At 39.6% G+C, this 18,921-nt stretch overlaps 1 protein-coding gene across 1 annotated transcript in view; it reads right to left on the reverse strand.

Annotated features, from left to right (window-relative positions):
• Positions 1-18,921, reverse strand: part of dscamb (Down syndrome cell adhesion molecule b) — a 91,076-nt gene that overhangs the window by 19,634 nt on the left and 52,521 nt on the right. The window contains exons 7-14 of the mRNA XM_035679392.1: positions 17,948-18,220; positions 15,746-16,024; positions 15,378-15,497; positions 12,179-12,358; positions 1,998-2,194; positions 1,458-1,554; positions 1,035-1,163; positions 733-900 (exon numbers count right to left, since the gene is read on the reverse strand). Coding sequence (XP_035535285.1) covers positions 733-900; positions 1,035-1,163; positions 1,458-1,554; positions 1,998-2,194; positions 12,179-12,358; positions 15,378-15,497; positions 15,746-16,024; positions 17,948-18,220 — 1,443 coding nt within the window. The remainder of the gene's footprint in view (positions 1-732; positions 901-1,034; positions 1,164-1,457; positions 1,555-1,997; positions 2,195-12,178; positions 12,359-15,377; positions 15,498-15,745; positions 16,025-17,947; positions 18,221-18,921) is intronic.

The raw sequence follows: 18,921 nt of genomic DNA on the forward strand, positions 1-18,921 counted from the left end.
CCATTCAATTTCACTAGATGGTGCTGTTGAGTTAAGAATGTATTTTCATTCAAACACATGCCTTTCAGTTTCCACCTCAACTTAATTTAAAATAAACTTGTAACACCATCAACTTTAACCTTTATAATAATGTGAGAAATTGATACATGCTTTATTTAATTTGAAGTTTATGACTTTATTTTAGTAATGAATCCAGTCAAATGGCCCGTTTTAATGTGCTGGTATGCCTTTGGGGGGATCATTATAGGCAATAGAAGATAAGTGAACACCGACAGAGCTGACTAAAAGCAACAGTGAACTGATCTGTTTCCTCAGATATAAAAGATGATGGCCTCCATTTAAAACAACCATAAAATAATTATGTGTAAGATGACTCAACAGGTTTATGGTCCAGGAGGAAATGAACACTGCAGATGAGGACTTTCATTCCAAACTAGCAGAGTTAAAGGATAAACATAAATCATGGTGACAGTGTAAAGTTAATAATAGCCAAATCAACACTTTTAAAGAGTGTTTTAATTTATGTTCAGGAAAGAATAATTACAGCTAAACCCCAGTGTTACTACTTACTCTCTTAATGTTTGCAGTGTTAAGATCCCTTTCAGTAATAATGTATATATGTATATATTTTCACAATTAAATCAAACTCACACTAACTAAAACTGTTTAACATGCATTTAAAATGCCTGTTTTCACAGAACTTGGTATGATGATCATGAGAAGTTCAGTAACCTGCTTCATCGGTAGTGATGGTGAGCTCGTTGCTAGGGTTGCTGTTGCCAATGATGTTCTTGGCGACCATGCGAATGTTGTAAGTGGAGGAAGGATGGAGGTCAATAATAGTGGCCTGGTTGAGCTGAGGTGACACATCTTTGGTGACCTGTGCTGATAGCCATGACGCTAGAAGAAACAGAGGAGGAGGAGGTGAAAACACTGCTAGAAATGGCTAGTAACATTTTTCATTTCTTATATGTGGATTTCTTAATTGCTGTATATTTACACTGATTTAGTTCTTTCTTCTAACTTGTCTATACCTGATTTGTTCTTGCACTCAATATCATATCCTGTGATGGGGCTGTTGCCATCAAAGCCCATGGTCCAGCGGAGAGCTATGGTCCTATCTTTAACCTCCCGGATCTCCACCTCTGGAGGGTCGGGCGGTTCTGAGGAAAATTGTGAACACAACACAGTGTTACAGCAGTATCCCTGAAATAGAATTGGATGGCAGGAAGACCAGACAGATGAATCGGTTTGAGTCTTGTCTGTGATTTCCCAAGTGAGAGATTATAGTTAGGACTGCAAAGAGCAGGAGTCACACAGTGCAGCAATTAAATTAATAAATTAATGATTTAAGTAATAAATGATGATGGAGGATATTTTGTCTTCTTCCAAACAGACCCACTGAAGAAAAGCACCTACCGTGAGCTGAACTGAGTTCGAGATGAGGGGGAGCTCACCTTGCACTGTCAGCTGTATGATGCCTCGGTCCTCACCGAAGGAGTTGATGGCATGACAGGAGAAGAAACCTGAGTCCTCACGAACTGTGGGCATAATCTACAGAGACACACACCATATGCAGGGGAGGGGGGTAGAGAGTGGGACTATCAGCTAGGAATGAAATTACCACTCAACTGCAATATTCTTATCCTTTACTAGAGAGCGGGACAAACCCTTTTCATCTTAACCCATGTGGGATGACTACTAAATCATCTCAAGGCGCATATTCCTCACAATTTTACATTACTGCATTACACATGTACTCGTTCATACTGTGTTTTAATAACCATTAAATTGAACTGAAAAGGAGCTCTTTAATATTTTATACTCTACTTGAAGATTTTTAAGATTATGTGAATGTATTTGAGCCAGATTTTTTTTTTTTTGCCATGCCTTCCCTTCTCTTTCTACCTCTCTCTTTTACATCTGCCTGAATGTATAAAAAAATGACTAAAGGTTGTGTGCTAAATATGTATGTAAATATGAAACTGAGGGCTCACCACCAGTGTAGAGATGACTTCGTCGGCCACCTCTTTGACGGTGACCACGTATCGGCTGGTCTCTGGGTTGATGATGCGCTCTTCCTTCTCCCAGCGCACCATGATGGGTTTCTCCCCATGAGCGATGCAGCTCATCCTCTTCTCCTCACCCTGCGTGGCCAGAGTGGTGTTGGGGTAAGAGGTGATCATAGCTGGAACTGGATGGATGGGACAGATGTTAAGGGGGAGAGTGGAGGAAGAGTGAAAATGGAAATAAAAAAAGACAGTTATATCAGTTAAAACTGTTAGGTGTTTGTCATTTTATGCACATTTGCTGGTCAAGATGTTCATAGAGTAGTATTAAACATTACTGTTTTACAGTTTATCTACTCCCAAGCACCACTTTGGAAATAGTTGATTTCATAGTGCTTTGTGTTAATCTTTTGATTTCAATATACAAGAAATCAAATTATATTTTGAAAAACGCCACACATATGTCATCTCTAACTGCGTTTCTTGTCTCATACTGAGAAAACTCCTTTTCTCTTTCTTCTCTGACAATTATGACAACAATTTAAACACTCCAGGGACCATCATGAACTCATGTTTGAGTCTACCTGTCTCCCACAATACTCTGAGACTGAAATGGAGCCCTTCAGGTAAGTCTGCGCCTGCTTTGATAATGACAGTGAGTGGTAACATGCTGCTTTCTGAGGATGAGGTGGAGGAACGGAGAAGAAAGTGGTGACTCCTGACTGAACTCCCATCGGTCTGAGCGTGGTGCCGGTCTGGCTCTACGCCGTAACCGCACACCAGGCTCATTAGCAACACATCTACCCTGTGTGTGTGTGTGTGTGTGTGTCGTTCAGCAGAATGAGTATCTGCTGTAAATGTCTCTCACTCTGACTACTCACAGTCTGTACTCATGCTTGCACTTTCTTTCATTCTGTCTTTTTCTCTCTACTTGCATGAAGCCGTCTCCTGATTATAACACTCACTGAGACTTTCAGGTGCCATTCACAGTATAATGATCTCTAAAGTGTGAAGCTCCTGAATTGGAATACACCATATTAACTTCTGCAGTTTAAGCAGACTGAATGAATATGTTAATCTCCCTCAGTGTGGACATTATGGATTTCATCCTAATTATTATAGACGTTATAATGCAGGTAAAACAATTCAAAAGATCCGATTGCTGCCAGTTATGTGATGGCTTATAAGCTTGAGACAATCATCGGGGTTCAACAATCAGGCTCTAAATCGCACAATTTGACTACTTGAATAGTAGTCATTTTAGACGGTCAGAAAAATAAAACACCTGCATATGCAGCCAATGCTGAACTACAGTAACTGGGAAAACATTGAGTTGAACATAGTTCAACAAATTCAATGTGGTGTCCTACAATGTAGAATAAAGTGAAATGAAACAATGGCCACTATAATAATCTAGATTTGTATAATGTATTTTATTTTTTAAATCATATAAACCTTATTGTAGGAATATATTTGTTTGCAGACAACTATTTCTGAAGACCCAACATTAAGGCTACAACTAACAATTATTTTTATTATAATAAAAAAAATAATAATTGTTTTTTTACATATTATTCACATTCATCATTCACAATCGTTTTGTCTATAAAATGTCAGAATACAGTGAAAAATGACCATCTCAATTTACCAGAGCCAAAAGAGACTCTTGTTTTATCTGACCAACAAAGCCAAGTTTACAGTGGGACCAAGCTGTGTGCAAAACACTGGAAATAATCAGTTAAACAATAAGTTGATATAACTATAAAACATTTTAGCAAACACTAGCTTATTTACACATCCAGCAGTTATGGAGCAACTCTATGATTCATTCTAAGTCCTGTTTGTATTTGCCTTCACTCTCCTGATGGAAACATTTGTTGCTGCTTCAGCTTTAAATGATGTCGAAGAGAGTGGCAAGAGTAAATCAAAATAAACTGGAAGACAATTTAAGGACCAATGTGTAGGATTTAGTGGCGTCTAGCTGTAAAGTTGAATACAGCTTTGTCCATTCTGGGCTTATGTAGAAAAACAGGGTGGTTCAACATGGCAGACTCTATGGAACTCCTGTTCCCTCTGTAGATATAAACGCCTCATTCTAAGGTAACAAATACACAACACTTCCTTATCAGTTGATTTTTTTTTTAGATTAAAACATATCTATGAACATTATATTCCACCTCCACCAATAGATCTCCTAAATGTTACTCACTGGACTTTTAAAAGCTACACAGAGCTGAAGTGAACAGTAGTGTCAGGTGATAATTCTGTGTGGGTTTGTCATTAAAAGTAACCCCATTACATTATATGTAGCCATTTGGTCCGTTGTTAATATAAAAATACAGATTAGAGCAGCTTTAAACAATTTGACAATAGTTTTCCTCGAGTGATTAATCAGTTAATTTTAATTTACATTAGACAGGCCAGTATTTAGTACGTTTATTAGTTTTCCAGCATTTGTAAATTTGTGCTATGATGAATACCGTGTCATTGGAAAGGACAGCAGTGGCAGCTACATGTGGCAGATACCTGTGTAGTAGAGGTTGGAGGCCCTTTCTTCCAAGAAGAGATGCAATATGTGTGTTGAAGTCAGTGTGTGAATGTCTGTACGCTCCTGAAAAATGTGTCTGTGTGCATGAGTATGAGTGTTATACTGTGCGTGCATATGTATGAATGTGTGTGTATGAGAGCGGCTGTGTCTGGGGGAGCTAAGTGGGCGAGCACAGAGAGCAGAAAAGACTTGTGCTCATGACACATCTCAGCCACACTACACGATGGAGGAGAGAGAGAGCATGTACCCCTGCAGCGCTAACTATGATCCCTCTCCCTCTCCCTCGCTCTCTCACTCCATCTCCCTCCTCAGGCTCCCACCAGGACAGCGATGATTTAATGATGAGAGAGACCACTTTGATTATTCATACGCAGCAGACAAGTCCGCTGGCCGTGCTGTTGTCTCACACAGACACACACGCATTCAAACATATACAGACACGCACGAATAACGGCAGACCCACGCACATTCAGAAATACACAAACAAAGACGAATACAGAGATACTAGCCTTGCACGCTTGTACAGTATGCAAGCGTAGACACACTGACAAGATAAAAAAATCATAGGGATGCACATGCACAAACAAATGCAAACCAAAACAGAAGCACTGACACACACAAAGAACCGAAAACAATATTGAGAAATACACACATGCCCCCCTGCCCACACATACAGTATTCCCCTGGGTCAAACAGCTTTTGTAGATAACTTTGTAATGGCTTGTTTTGGCTTCATACAGGTGCCAGTCTCGTACTAGGAGTGCCAGGAAGGTTAGACAATCACATGTCAATTAAAGTACTTGAAATTATAATGAATAATTTATTATACTGTACTTGTGTGAATGGCAACTTGGCTTTCGGTGTTTGAATGGATCTCATGTACTAAACCTCAGCCATTCTGTAGTAACTAGCGACGGATGGTCTCTTGCTGTATTGTTGCTTATTATTCCAGTGGTACCTACTGTATTTTAATTTTTTTTTGGATTTAATTTTTAAGTCTGATACTGACATCAGTGTTTGAGGGTTTAAGCAAGAGTCTAAAGCTACTCAAGCAGCTCTGTGAGGTTGTATTTAAGCACAGCTTTCAGCTAAACGCTAATGTCAGCTTGCTAACATGCTCACAATTACAATGCTGACATGCTAACATTTAGCAGGTATAATGTTTACTGTGTTCACCATTTTAGTTTAGGGTGTCTGCATGCATACATCTGCTGATTAGCACTAAACACTACATACAGCAACATGTACTGTAGTCAGTAGGATTCTTCATCTGGGCACCATGGATATCTGTACCAATTTCATGGCAGCCCATCCAATAACGGTACAGATATTAAAGTGGTGGACAGACGGACAGATGGACCAACAGTGCCATCCCTGGAGCCATGCTAGCAGCTTGTAAGTGCTCTCTAGGGGAAAACTATTTAATGGCAACACATTTTTAAAAACCTCTAACATGTCTTTGAAATATCTTAATGGTGATTTCTGAAATAAGCTAATAGACAATAATACTGGCCATGCTCTACCAGTTGCTCTCTAATTTATACATGTATACTGTAAAGAGAGTTAACAAGCACATCCACACATACAGTAACACCAACACAAACAAATCAACACACACACACACACACACAGACTCCTTCAACATGTTTCTCGTTTTTCTCACAGTACATTTCCTTCTTTGATGCCGCCAACAAAAATCCAAAGGGGGTGCTACGTGTGTATGTGTGTTTGTGCGCACACGCGAGGTCTGTGCACTTGTGCGTGCGTACGTGCACCCTCAACCCTCCGCCCACCCCCGACATGATGGAACGTGTCAGACTTGGGACTGCCAACGTTTAAACCTCATCTCTTATTCACTCGCAGCCCCTCCCTCTCCCTCGCTCCCCACACCATCATCCCCTTTCCCACTGCCCCCGCACAGGAAATCGCTGATTTATTTTGCATAGCAACTATGAATTTTAAGTGAGTCCTATTAAAAGAGTCTTCTCAGCCCCTTCTCTAAATGTTATTGCTCCTTAACAGGGGCTATTTTCTCCGTCTAAATCTGAGGCCTTGGCAGTGTAAGTTGACATCGACGAAGCTCATGTTTGCTCTTCAAAAGAGCTCCAGAAAGGGCACACAATGACAGCACACAAAGCTCTGTGTGTGAGTGTATCTGTATGAAATCATGTGTGTATTAGACTATTTGTCATTAATGTTTGTATGTATGAGCACATGCTTGCCTGTGTAGGTGTGTGTACAGTATGTTCCTGTATATGAATATGCAATTGTGAATACATCAGTGTGCATTTGCACATGTTTCAATCTGTCTGTGACCTTGTGTTTGTGAATGAAACATGCTAAATGTTCATGTATTCAAGATCGCTACCATGTGATGTGGACTGCAGTATCTAAAATGTTCTACAATCTCCACCAATCTTGGTTGTGCTTCAGTGGCCCGAGATGAGGTGAGCCTACTCTCTCGCTTCCTCCTCATCTCATCTCTATGCATCTACTGTGCAGCACTCGCAGGGCCCCGGGCTAAACCTATTCTTTTTGATAGCCCATAATTGCTCAGTTGATGTATATTTTTTAATATCCAGCGATATTACAGGGGCCTGGTAATAAAACACAAGCGGGTAGAGGAGAAAGTGTGAGTGGGAACAGGGAGACAAGGGAGAAATAAGAGAGCTGAGGGGGTAGAGAGGGAGGAAAGGGGGGCAAAGACAGGAGGTGAGGGAGGTATCGAGGGATAAGATGGAAAAGAGCCATAGTGAGGTGGATCCTTTCTAATCCTTTGACCACGTTTTCAAGTTACTGTCACTGAACAGTATGGAGGAGAGTCGCATATCGTTTGTATAGAAACTTACACTCCAAGTCCCCGAGTGAACTTTAAGATGAAATTAGAGCTAAAAAAATGATTAGTTGATGGTACTAAATTAGTTGAGGAAGAAAAAATTAATTGGTAACTATTTGATAGGCGATTCATCGTTCATGTTCGTAGTATGTCTGTTAAGTTTTTCCTTCTCGATGGCACATAATTGAGTTTATTGTTTATTTGAAACAATGGATCCTTGATTTCAAACAAATGTAGATTTTATCAGTTATAGGTACTAGAGCTAGCTACAGTATTTAGGCTAACGTTGACTCCCTTAATTGTTGAATACAATGTCTGCATGTGGAGAAATCATAAGCTTCAAATCTGGAAATCCAAAAACAGTAAAGCTATGATTTGGACAACCGCTTCTCAGGAGAGGGGTTTAGCCAACGGTCACTTGCGATGTATGATAACAAATTGAATATCTTTGGGTTTTGGACAATTGGTCATACAAAACAGGAAGACAATTAATGGATTTATAAAGACAATAATTTGATATTCATTAATTATAGGGCTGACAAGTCCTGCGTGAATCCTGCTTGAATTTACAACATGGACATAGAAATAAGGCTAATACGATTGAGGAACAAATTATTATTTAGGCCTACTGTATACAGGGCTTTCTGAATTGAGTTGCGATGGAACACTTCATACATTAAAAAATCTTTAGTTCTATAAATCATCAAATACTATTATATAAGCAGAGCAATTCTCTTTACAGGATGAACTATGGTGACATTGTGATTTAGAAAGAGGAGTAACAACACATTCACAGAGACACAAGGAGCAACACAGACTGATGTATAATGATAAGATATATAATGTACTAGTCTAATATCCAACTGGGACTAAAATTATGTTGTTAGCACAGAGATTGAATGAAGCTAAAAAATTATCTGTAAATGGTAAATAAATGTATGCTTTATTGTTGGATTTAGAAACTTGGTGGACACACATAGTTACCAGCAAATGAACAAGGGTTTAAATGAGACAAATACTGTTATTTATCTTTTTAATCTTTCTCTCATTGGTGGAAATGTAAGAAACAAAGACAGCCAGAGCGTGCAAATAAACCAGAGAAACACACGGACTGCTCTTCCCTTGAGCCCCTTCGTCGGCTTCTAATTGAAGTATTGACGGATTTAAATGAGGCTGAAATGCACTCAAGAGTTCCAGCGTCTTGCAAAACACACACACAAACACACACACACACAATTGCATACGCTGCATGCAAGCAGATTTAACACAATGCACCATGAATGACATAAATAAAAACAAATGTGACTGCAAACACACTCGCAGTAAAATACATCTACAGTATGTGTGATAACAATCATACTGTCTGGTTAAAAATGAATAGAAATGTGTAATTGTACACAAACACACACACAAACCCTGAGAAATGGACATGATGGTGCTGATGTATACGAGCACAGTAATGGTCTCCCTTTTTCAAACTACTCATGCGAGTAAGTACACTTTTACAGAAAGCATCTTGAGTGTACGAGTACAGTTTAGGGTTTAAAGGGCATGAAATGTGATCTGTTGATGAGTGACAAGCATGTGCCTGAGCCAGCATGTAATGACCAATGGCAGCAGAGGAAAGGAAAGTACAGAGTATTATCACAGGCCCAAAGAACTTACAGTTGTTCCCCGTAATGTGAATTATTCTAGCTGTGAAGATGTCAACGTCAATGCTAACTGAATCATAAATTACTTAGAGGTTTTAGATGACACTGCAGGAGAAATTTACTTCAGAAGTAAATGGACAGAGTGTGAAAAGAGAATTTTACTCACGTGTGTTTAATTCATATTCAGTGTTACTGATGATGACATATTACAGGCATTGTTACTACAAGTTTAGCTGCAGTACGAAGAAAAGGACGTTGGAGTCCTGTAATTTGTTTCAGTTGTGTATTGCATCTGGAGATAAGTAGGTATGGGCAAAACAGCCAACCAGATACAAAAGCATTGAGGTTTTTGTGAATTGTGTATTGAAAAATTACTTCTATTACTACTAACTTCTATTTGCAAAAATAAATTGGTATTGGTAATTTGTAGTTTTTTGCGATTAATGACAAAATGCTGTAGGAAAAGTGAACAAATTCATCGACAACTGTATGTAAATACTGCATATTTGAGTAATAGTAAAAATTATAGTCAAAAGTTTTAGAGCGGGTTTTTTTTTAAACAACCACAAATATATGCAACTAAAGCTTAGGAAAATAAATAACATAAATAATTTAAAATTTAGCACCAAATTTAATCAGATTAATAATTTGATGTCTAGATATGAATTATTTTAATTGTACAATGTTATATTTTCTGGAAGGACTCAGGGTTTGAAGCGGAGGCTCTGTGCACGTGTCAGAATTGTTCAATAGTTGCAGATCAAAAAGAAATGTTTTTAATGGTTTAATGTGATTTATTATAGCAGTAATAATATAAACTGTATGCAATTAATGTGTATACAACACATAAGGGAACAATTAACTGATCCTACTTTGCTTACTATATATACAACCATGTTCAATGTGTGGTAAGATTTTTTAAAAACTTGAATGAAATTACTAAAAATAAATGCAAATTCATCTGAAAGAAACTAACTTGTCTTTCATATTAATAATAAAAACTGTAAATATTGTTACCATCACTGTTCATGCTAATGGAGCTACTAGTTATGAGAAGTAAGTCTACATTATTTAGCACTAAAGCTGTCAAAATTCCCTTTGATAGAGCCGTGTACAGCATGAAACCGAAGCCCTGAGCAACAGCAGAGTGTGTTCGTTGGGTCAACCCTCTCTCTCTCACACACACATACTCTCTCTCTCTTTCTCTACTCTACTATGGTAGATTATACAACTGACTACAAAGACCAATGAAACTGAAACCATGCCTGCCATCTCAGTTTACTTCTCACCCGCCCTCAAGATGCACACAAAACAAAACTATATACACATAAACCACTGCTCTTTCTAGTATGTCTGTCCTATATAGGTATTTTGTACACTCTCACACACAAAGACACACACACACGTCCAATGACAGAGGGGGTCTCAGTAAGGTGGAACAGTATGATTTGTGTCAAGGCAATAGAGCAGAGTGAGGAAAAAACACTTGAAAATTCATCTAATCTTTTCTATGTGTGTGTGTGTGTGTGTGTGTGTGTAAATTGTACGTACACACACCAGCAGAAAGTAGGCTACAACACAAAGTTTTAGTGGGCTCATAAACTCCTGCATGGCACATGTTCCTCCTTCAATACTAGACCACAAACAACACAAATACACCTCAGTGTAGATGACTAGTGTGGAGAAAAATAATATTTTGCTGCTGCATATTTTTTCATTCGTCACAGAAAGATGACCTCCAAAAATGACCGAAAGACCTCCTGGACCAAAAACAACAAAGGTCAGAGAGGCGAGAAAAGTGGGAGATGTGTGCTGCTGATTGGATTACTGATACATATCATATCACTCTAACCTGTTTATGGTTTATTGGTATAATGAAGTCCAGCTGACTACAGGCCTATCATGAACAAATGCAGTTCTAATTCATTAGATGTGTTTTTCAGTTATATAAGACCTTGTTTGCTTAAGTTAATTAAGTCTTAAAAAATCTATGTTTAGTGTTTGGAGTTAGATGTGCTACTGAGAGTTGAGTCTACTGTAGCTGCTGCCACAGTGTTTGCTCTCTGCTTGGTAGAAAACGGAAGGAAAAAAAGGTTAGTACAGCCATAGGTCAACTTGCTGCATAGCAACTGGGTGCTACAGTCAGCAAACTGACCTATGAAAACACAGAGAGCATGTTCATCTTTGAGCCTGCTGCTGCAGCACTGACAGCTTTACGCAGTGGCAGCTCTTGTACACTGCGAGGCTTAATTACAGTGACACATGAATATCCACGACATGCCAGCTGATATTAATGATAACAAGTACTGATTAATCCAGAAGGAGAGTTCTACACAAATCATTTTTTGTCTTCCCTTTGTACAGAGGTTGGAGGTCAGGGACAGTTAAACTTTCCATACCATTGGACTAATAACAGTACTCATGTTTTTCATATTTGTGTTCTACATATCAGGCTTTGGGCTGTTGAGGAGAGAGCTTGGTAACATTAGCACGGTGAAAAAAAGCCTGATTCGCATCTAAGCACCATGAAAATGAGGAGCCACTCTTAGCACTATAGGGGAGCTACATGCTAATGCTTACTAGAGGCGGGAGACCTTGTAGTCGGGGACATTAACGTGCCGACCACTGAAGAGAGCAGTGAGAACACTCATGCACTCACACATAAACACAAACATGCTTATACTCAATAACCCATGGTATTATTATAAGCATGGACATCAGCCTCCACTATTTCAACAAATGTACTGAATTGTCATCTTCCCTAGTCCGTCTCATGACAGGATAATGACCTCTTAAATTCTTTGGTAATCTTCTAAAATGTTTTTTATTTAGCTGAAACTCATCTCAAGCTATTTCGGCAAGTGATGTGTTGCTTTGGATGGATTATGACTGGAACATTTCTCGCAGTTTGCTATTGAATCTGGTAATGTGGCATCTTCTATCCTCCATGTTCGACAAAATTAATGTCTGACCGATCAACTTTAAGAGGAGCTATCTGTAAAATCCTGCAGCTGGGAAGCTTCTTTTTCTTTTCTTTCTGAGTGCTTGTCACTGCACCAACCCAGACATCAAAATACACAATGATTACTGCCCATCAGCTGTTATTGATCGCACATCAGACGCAGGCCCTTACTTTTGACGGTGAGGTACATGGACTTGCTGACATCAGCTCCCACGTCGTTGCTGACCTTACACAGGTAGAAACCGCTGTCGTCCTCCAGCACGTGTTTGATTAGCAGCGAACCGTTGCTCAGCAGCTGGACACGAGAGCCGCTGTTCAGTGGGATGGGCTGAAACTGGGGTACGCCAGCACCTGGCACACGTAGGAAGAGAAAAGACAGAAAGGAGAGAAAGAGAGACAGAAACAACACTGTAAATGAGAAAACAAACATATCCAACTCTTAATAGAGTTCATACATTATGTATAAATGCACACACAGGCCAATAAATTGATATGTGATTTTCAGATCTATAATGCAAATACAGCACTTAACAGTAAGCTGACCTCCAGTGTGTGTGTGTGTTTGTGTGTTTATATATTTGTGTGTGCGCATTCATTTGACCATGCGTCTGTGTTTACAGATTTGATGACAAAGCCCATCAGATTTAGGGAGGATTGTAAACATGTTTCTTAACACCAGGCCTAAATCCTTAAACCGCCAAACAGCTGCTGAGCACAGTGAAGCAGGCAGAGCTGCTGGTGTGATGCAATCACAACAGACATAATGCTCATGTTTAACAAGACAGCAGATTGGTGCAGAGGAACAACAGGCAGAAGGAGGGCAGAGAGGCTTTGCATTGCTGCCGGCCTTCAACACTGAGATTCAAAAATGTTAACTGCAGCTAGACATGGATTTTTTTTGGACTATTTATTCCTGTGTGTCGACTCTCAAATCTGAATTTTCGCATTCGTGTTTGTTGTTTTTAAAGCAACAACCACATACAGTAAATGGCCAGAGCAATCCAAAAGGCGTGGATTTGTCTAGTTTGAGAACAAGTAGAGTAATGCTTTGCGCATGTCTTTTCTCAACTCTCAACAGTCCAGTACGACTGACATTTGATTTCCATCACTGAAGCATTGTTGAAATAATTGGACTTGGCATCTTTGACATATTCTGGCCTGCTGCCTGCGTTGTAATTAATACCTATCTTTATTAATATAAAATGATATAATCACTCTTGTTCTATTGTCAAACAATACAGTATGTCATTCTGCAATGGCAGCCTTAAATCTGTGTCACTGACACTGAATTATAAGGCTTTAGAACGGCCTGCTTTTATCGTGATGAAAGCACTGTACTCCACCTTGCTCATGTAGTATTAAACACATGTGTGAACTGAGCCAGACGTTGCATTAGCTTGTGTTTAAGTTAGCGTGTAGAGATTAAGCTATTTAGTGAGCTGTGGGTTTTTGCTTTTTAATTAAAATGCAGTCAAGTGGCCGAGGCTAGCAAAGGGTCAAGTGGTGACTTTGTTCCTGCTCCCGTGGCTCGGAGAGAGAGAGACAGAGAGCGGTAGAGGGAGGGAGATGTGTTCTTTCTTGAATTATGGATTTTGCATATCCAAATGGTGCTAGTCATTATGCTAATAGCAGTTGACCTTTACTTACTGTTCCATATCTCCCAGAGACACTCATCTAGCTCTTAACTACTTCTGTTGCAGTAAAAGCATGCCAGACAGCCATTCTCGGGACAAACTGCACTCTGACTTACAACAAATTAGAAGATAGCTTCCCAAGTCACCTACCCTGGATACATTTTTGGAGGTGATTTTTTAATGCTTTTTTGCTCTGACCGATATCCTGTGCAGCACATTACAGAGCAACAGAAAATATATAAAAAATAGGAGGTACAAATATGTGAGGAAGGTCCCAAAGAAAACAAAACCGAGCTGCGGCCTCTGGATAGGTAATGATTATTTTTAATGCTACGATTGAGTAAACACACACACACACACACACACACACACTGCTCAGTCTGATCTCTCCGTACTGATCAGGACTGGTCAGACATCATTAATCAGGCATGAGGCCTGCTTGTCTCACTGCACACACACATACACATACACATACACACACACGCATGTCCACACACACAAATCCAATCAAAGGGTGAAAAACAGATCTGATTCTTTCATTCCTTTGATCATGGGGCCTAGCGCACACACACACGCACACACACACAAACACACACACACCACTCCTCATTGGTTGTTGTCCTTCTGTTGGTGAAGCTTTCATCCCTGGTTATATGGATGATGGAGCAAACACCTGGGGCCCCTCTTCATCTGCCCTGCTCAAGTGGCTGAACTCACCTGCTGCCTCCCTGCCTGTCTGTCTGCTAATGCTCTAGCCTCTGTATATCTGTCTGTCAGTCTTTGTCTGTCTCTCTCTGATGATTCTCTAATGATGCAGGTGGAGATCCTGCAAGCCTCCAGCCTATGTTTACAGTGCAGATTGTCTGTGTGTGTGTGTGTGTTTGTAAGTCTGTGCATTCACACACACCTATGCACCGGCTGTGGATGAAGCAAATGGAACCCACTCACCTGCAAAAACACTTCTACTGTCGTACCAGCTGTGGACAGCACTCACCTTCATACACTGTTGTTTTAAGAAACACAACCTGACACCATGAAGCGGTTCAGCCAGCTACACAAAAACTGTACTGTTGTTGTAAAAATGATCATTACAAACTAGTATTACAATAAACACATATCCTTTTCATCATACTGATTAAAAAATGGATGAATATTCAGAGTGGACTAGAGCTGAAGGCTGCAACCTTCAATAACTGCACTTCAATAGGTAAATGCAGAGAACTTGTATCCATATTACTTTCTGTTTGTGTACTGCATGTGTTTATTGTTGCAGTGAGTTGTTGTGTATGCTTCCTTTGGGTAAGCATTGGTCATTTAGGAATAAAAAAATCTGTACTTCTAATGCTGTGTTCATATGGGATGGACAGTAGCGATAGGTAGTGTTCAGGACAGTAAAATGACTGCAGTTTGTTTTGTGAGGGTACAACATAGTGTAAATTGTAACACTATATCCATTAAATGTGGATTTAATTACCTTGAATGATGGACTTGAGACATCCATGTTTGAGTCTTTTACAGGCACAGCATATATTACACACCGAGTCTGATATAGCACAGCTTTCAGAAAATATTAATAATTATGAATTAGATGTTGACGTCAACGCTATTGCAGAGCATTCTGCAGACTAAAAGTCTGCTTTGTTATTCTGTAAGCTAGAATTTAAAAGTTTGATTTGTTTTCCCTCATAGCTGGCAGGTTGACTTGCAGTGGTTAATGTGTGCTGTGTTTAATGTACCTTTGGAGTGTTCCCATACAATGGTGGGTGGTGGGTAGCCTTCAGCTGAGCAGTTCAGAGTCACAGTTTTCCCATAGATCCCATCTTGATCCTCAGGCTGAACCACAAACTGAGGAGGAACTGTACATGTACATAAACACAAGTAACAGTTAACATTGATATGTTACATTTCCTGGTGTCTTTATTATACTGTAGCTTGTGTAAGCAGCTTTTCATACCAGTTTACCTTCAGCCAGACAGGAGGAACTAATAATTGAAGTTTGGTACTGTGGGGATTGCTTAAAATGAAAACTTGCACACATGCTACAGATTATAGTAGTCCACTAGGTGCCATTAGATATATAATCTTTTCCTTTGTGCTCTCTCACCTCTCACAATGAGCTGACTCTGGTGCTCCACAGCAGCAGCCTCGTTGCGGGCGATGCAAGTGTAGTTGCCGTTGTGGTCGGGCGTCAGGTTGGAGATTCGCAGTGAGCTGGTGAAGTCGATGTTGTCCACAGTCACACCCAGGCTGGCGGGGATCGGTCGTCCATCTTTCTGCCAGGTGATGTCCAGTGGCCGGTCCCCTGACATGACAACGCAGGGGATGAAGACACGCTGGCCGATGGTGAAACGCTGGAACTCAAAGGGCTGAATGTAGGGAGGGACTGCAGATAGAGGAGGAAAGAGAGAGACAGAGACACAAAGATCAAATGTGATTTCAGCCGTGAGTTTCAAAGACCATCTTAATTCCCTGGATTCTGTGGCAGGCACTGTGTCCTTTTCTCAGAGTAATCCTACAATCTTCTAACTATCTTGCTTTAAAGAGGTCAGTGAAGGAACATAAAAGACCTGAATAGAAAAGCATTCTGCAATAATTCCTGTCATTCTCAGACTGGAACATTTTGTCCTTTCAGCACAAGAAGCTACAAGAGCACACAGAAACAGAACAAAAAAATAACTTTAAGATGACTCATTCAGGTTGTTTGGGAACAGAAGTCTATGCGAACCAGAACTTTTTCTGTCAATAATCTATTGATCTACTAACCTACATACTTACCTATCTTCCAGTCTGGCTGCTACATTAATCTACTATTTTATCCCCCGATCTAAAACCCTGATTACAAAAATAGCTCATATCCAGAAAAAAAAACAAGCGTTAAAAGTAAATTTGGCTGCTTAATATAACGACACAGTTATACAATACGATCTATTCAAACAGCTCGACAAATCTCCAGCCATCACACAAGTCATCAGTGTTTGAGTGTCCAGTGAATTCCAATAACACTGAAATAAGAAGCACTTTAGCACCTTACTTAATTCACAACAAAGTGGAGATAATGGACTCCAGGGATCCCCAAAGACACTTCCGCATTTTAAGCATGAGCAGAGTAAATTAACAAATGCACTCACTCACTATAGCACCACTGGGAAGTGTTGCTTTATATCATCGCTCTCTCTTTAGTCCTCACTCTATCTCCCCCTCCGTTTTCCTCGCTCCATTGGAAAGTGTAATATAGTGACAACAACCTAACATACTGTACAGAGGGAAATGGGGAAATGGGGCATAATGGGGAAGCCCTTTTTAGTATTACCTATTACAGTTGTAAGATCTCAGTGGAGATCAATCACTCAGCTCCGTAATATCAGTGGCACTGATACAGTATTCATTAGATACCCTGATGTACTGAGGAATATCAGGTAGATTTATTTAGAAGTCTGGTGAGATGCTATATGATATAGCTGTCTGCCTTGCTATGTGAGTGGGTCTGTTTATTTATCAAGTGAAGCAATTTTTAGATGCACATGTAGACTAAGTAACTCAGAATGTGCCTTACGTTTCCAATTTAAACTAAATCTATCAAATTCAGCTTCATCATAGCGCAATATATGGGACTTTGGCATGAAACCACAGAGCTATAACAGAAAGTCAAAATTGTGACAATAAAGGTAATAGTTATAAACATGCGCTTTCTTGACAAAGGCTGTATGAGAAGATCAATACCACTCTTTTGATTAGCTTAGCTTAGCATTGGAGACTAGAAACAAAGGGAAACAGCTAGCCTGGCTCAGTATTAAGACATGTCTTGTTTGTTTAATTAATCACCACCATTAGGCGACCAGCTCAAGAAAGCGGGTTAGGGTTCCTAACCCTAACCTGGGCCAGAAAATAATCTAATAGTAGCAATCATTTTTTCTTATCGATTAAACCAATGAAATATAAAATATTAGTTGGTGAGCTTTAGAGGTGCTGGTAGGCAGACTTTGCTACCTCTGAATGGAGCCAGGCTAGCTGTTTTACCCTGTTTTCAGTCTGTATGATAAGCTAAGCTAAAGGGCGGCCTCTGTAGCCTTATAGTTAAAAGGAAAATAGGAACTCTTATGATGACAAAAAATGGTTTGTTAACAACCAAATATTTATCTGTTGCAGTATATTACTAATAGAAAATTATATATGAAAATAAATGTTTTGTAATAATAAACTCCTGCCTAGTTTCATGGTTTAATGCTCAAGATGCACTGCAATCTAAATAAAACTATAGTAACATCTCAACGTTGTGCAGCAACTAGACTTTGTCAACTCAACTCACCTCTCACACGAACATGGACACTCTGGGAGTCCATCTTGTTGGGTTGGACCATCACCTTGCAGTTATACTCGCCAGCGTCCACCTGCTGCACATTGGTTAGCTTCAGTGTGCCATTGTTCTCAAATGCTCGCTGTCGGTGGTTAAATGGTAGCAGTGCCGAGTTTTTGTACCACTTTATGGAGTAGTAAGGGTAGCCAATCACACGACAGTGAACGAAAGCATCCCGACCAGCAATTGCTGTGATGTTTTTCATTGGGCGAATGCTGGCGCGGCCTAAAGAGGGACAGAGAATGAGAAAGAACCCTCTATAAAGACATTCAATGGGTAGTGTTATTGACATCAAATCACAGGGGTGGTGAAGTTTGCATTATTTTTGGTGTTTTTGTAAGTAAAATAAAATTCCAGATTTAGCCAAGGAATGGTTGCTCTCTGCACATATGGTACTTAACATCAAAATACTTTGCAAACGAATTGTTGCTTAAATATTTTACTTGTTTGTTTTACCACAGAATTTTAGGCTTAACCACAAGTGGGAGGCAGTGAACTGACAAGCAGATTAAAGTGCGCTAACCATCTGAAGGAAAACAGATCATTTAAATAACAGTGTATTACTAATACTTATAACTCTGCTCTTGCTGCTCACCCACATAACAGTAATACATTCTGTGTCTCATAAAAAGGAAACAGAGTAATCGCTTTAAGATCTGATCGTGAAGAGCTGAATTGGCTTCTTGAGTAAATACACGCAGACACAGACACACATAAACACTCACACGCACACACAAGCAATCCACAGATAAATTTATTCATGCAAACAGAAGAAATATATTTTTCTTCTGGCTATTTACAAACCAGCCCATTTTGGAACCCAATATCCAGATACGCTTATGTGCAGCAAACCAGGATAATTCATTTGACCTAAAAATACAGGCATGTAGGAAAAGCACAGTAATAATTTGGAGAGAAAAAGAGGA

Source organism: Morone saxatilis, unplaced genomic scaffold (assembly GCF_004916995.1).
Source record: "Morone saxatilis isolate NCDOM2014 unplaced genomic scaffold, NCSU_SB_2.0 Contig8, whole genome shotgun sequence".
NCBI lineage: Eukaryota > Metazoa > Chordata > Actinopteri > Moronidae > Morone > Morone saxatilis.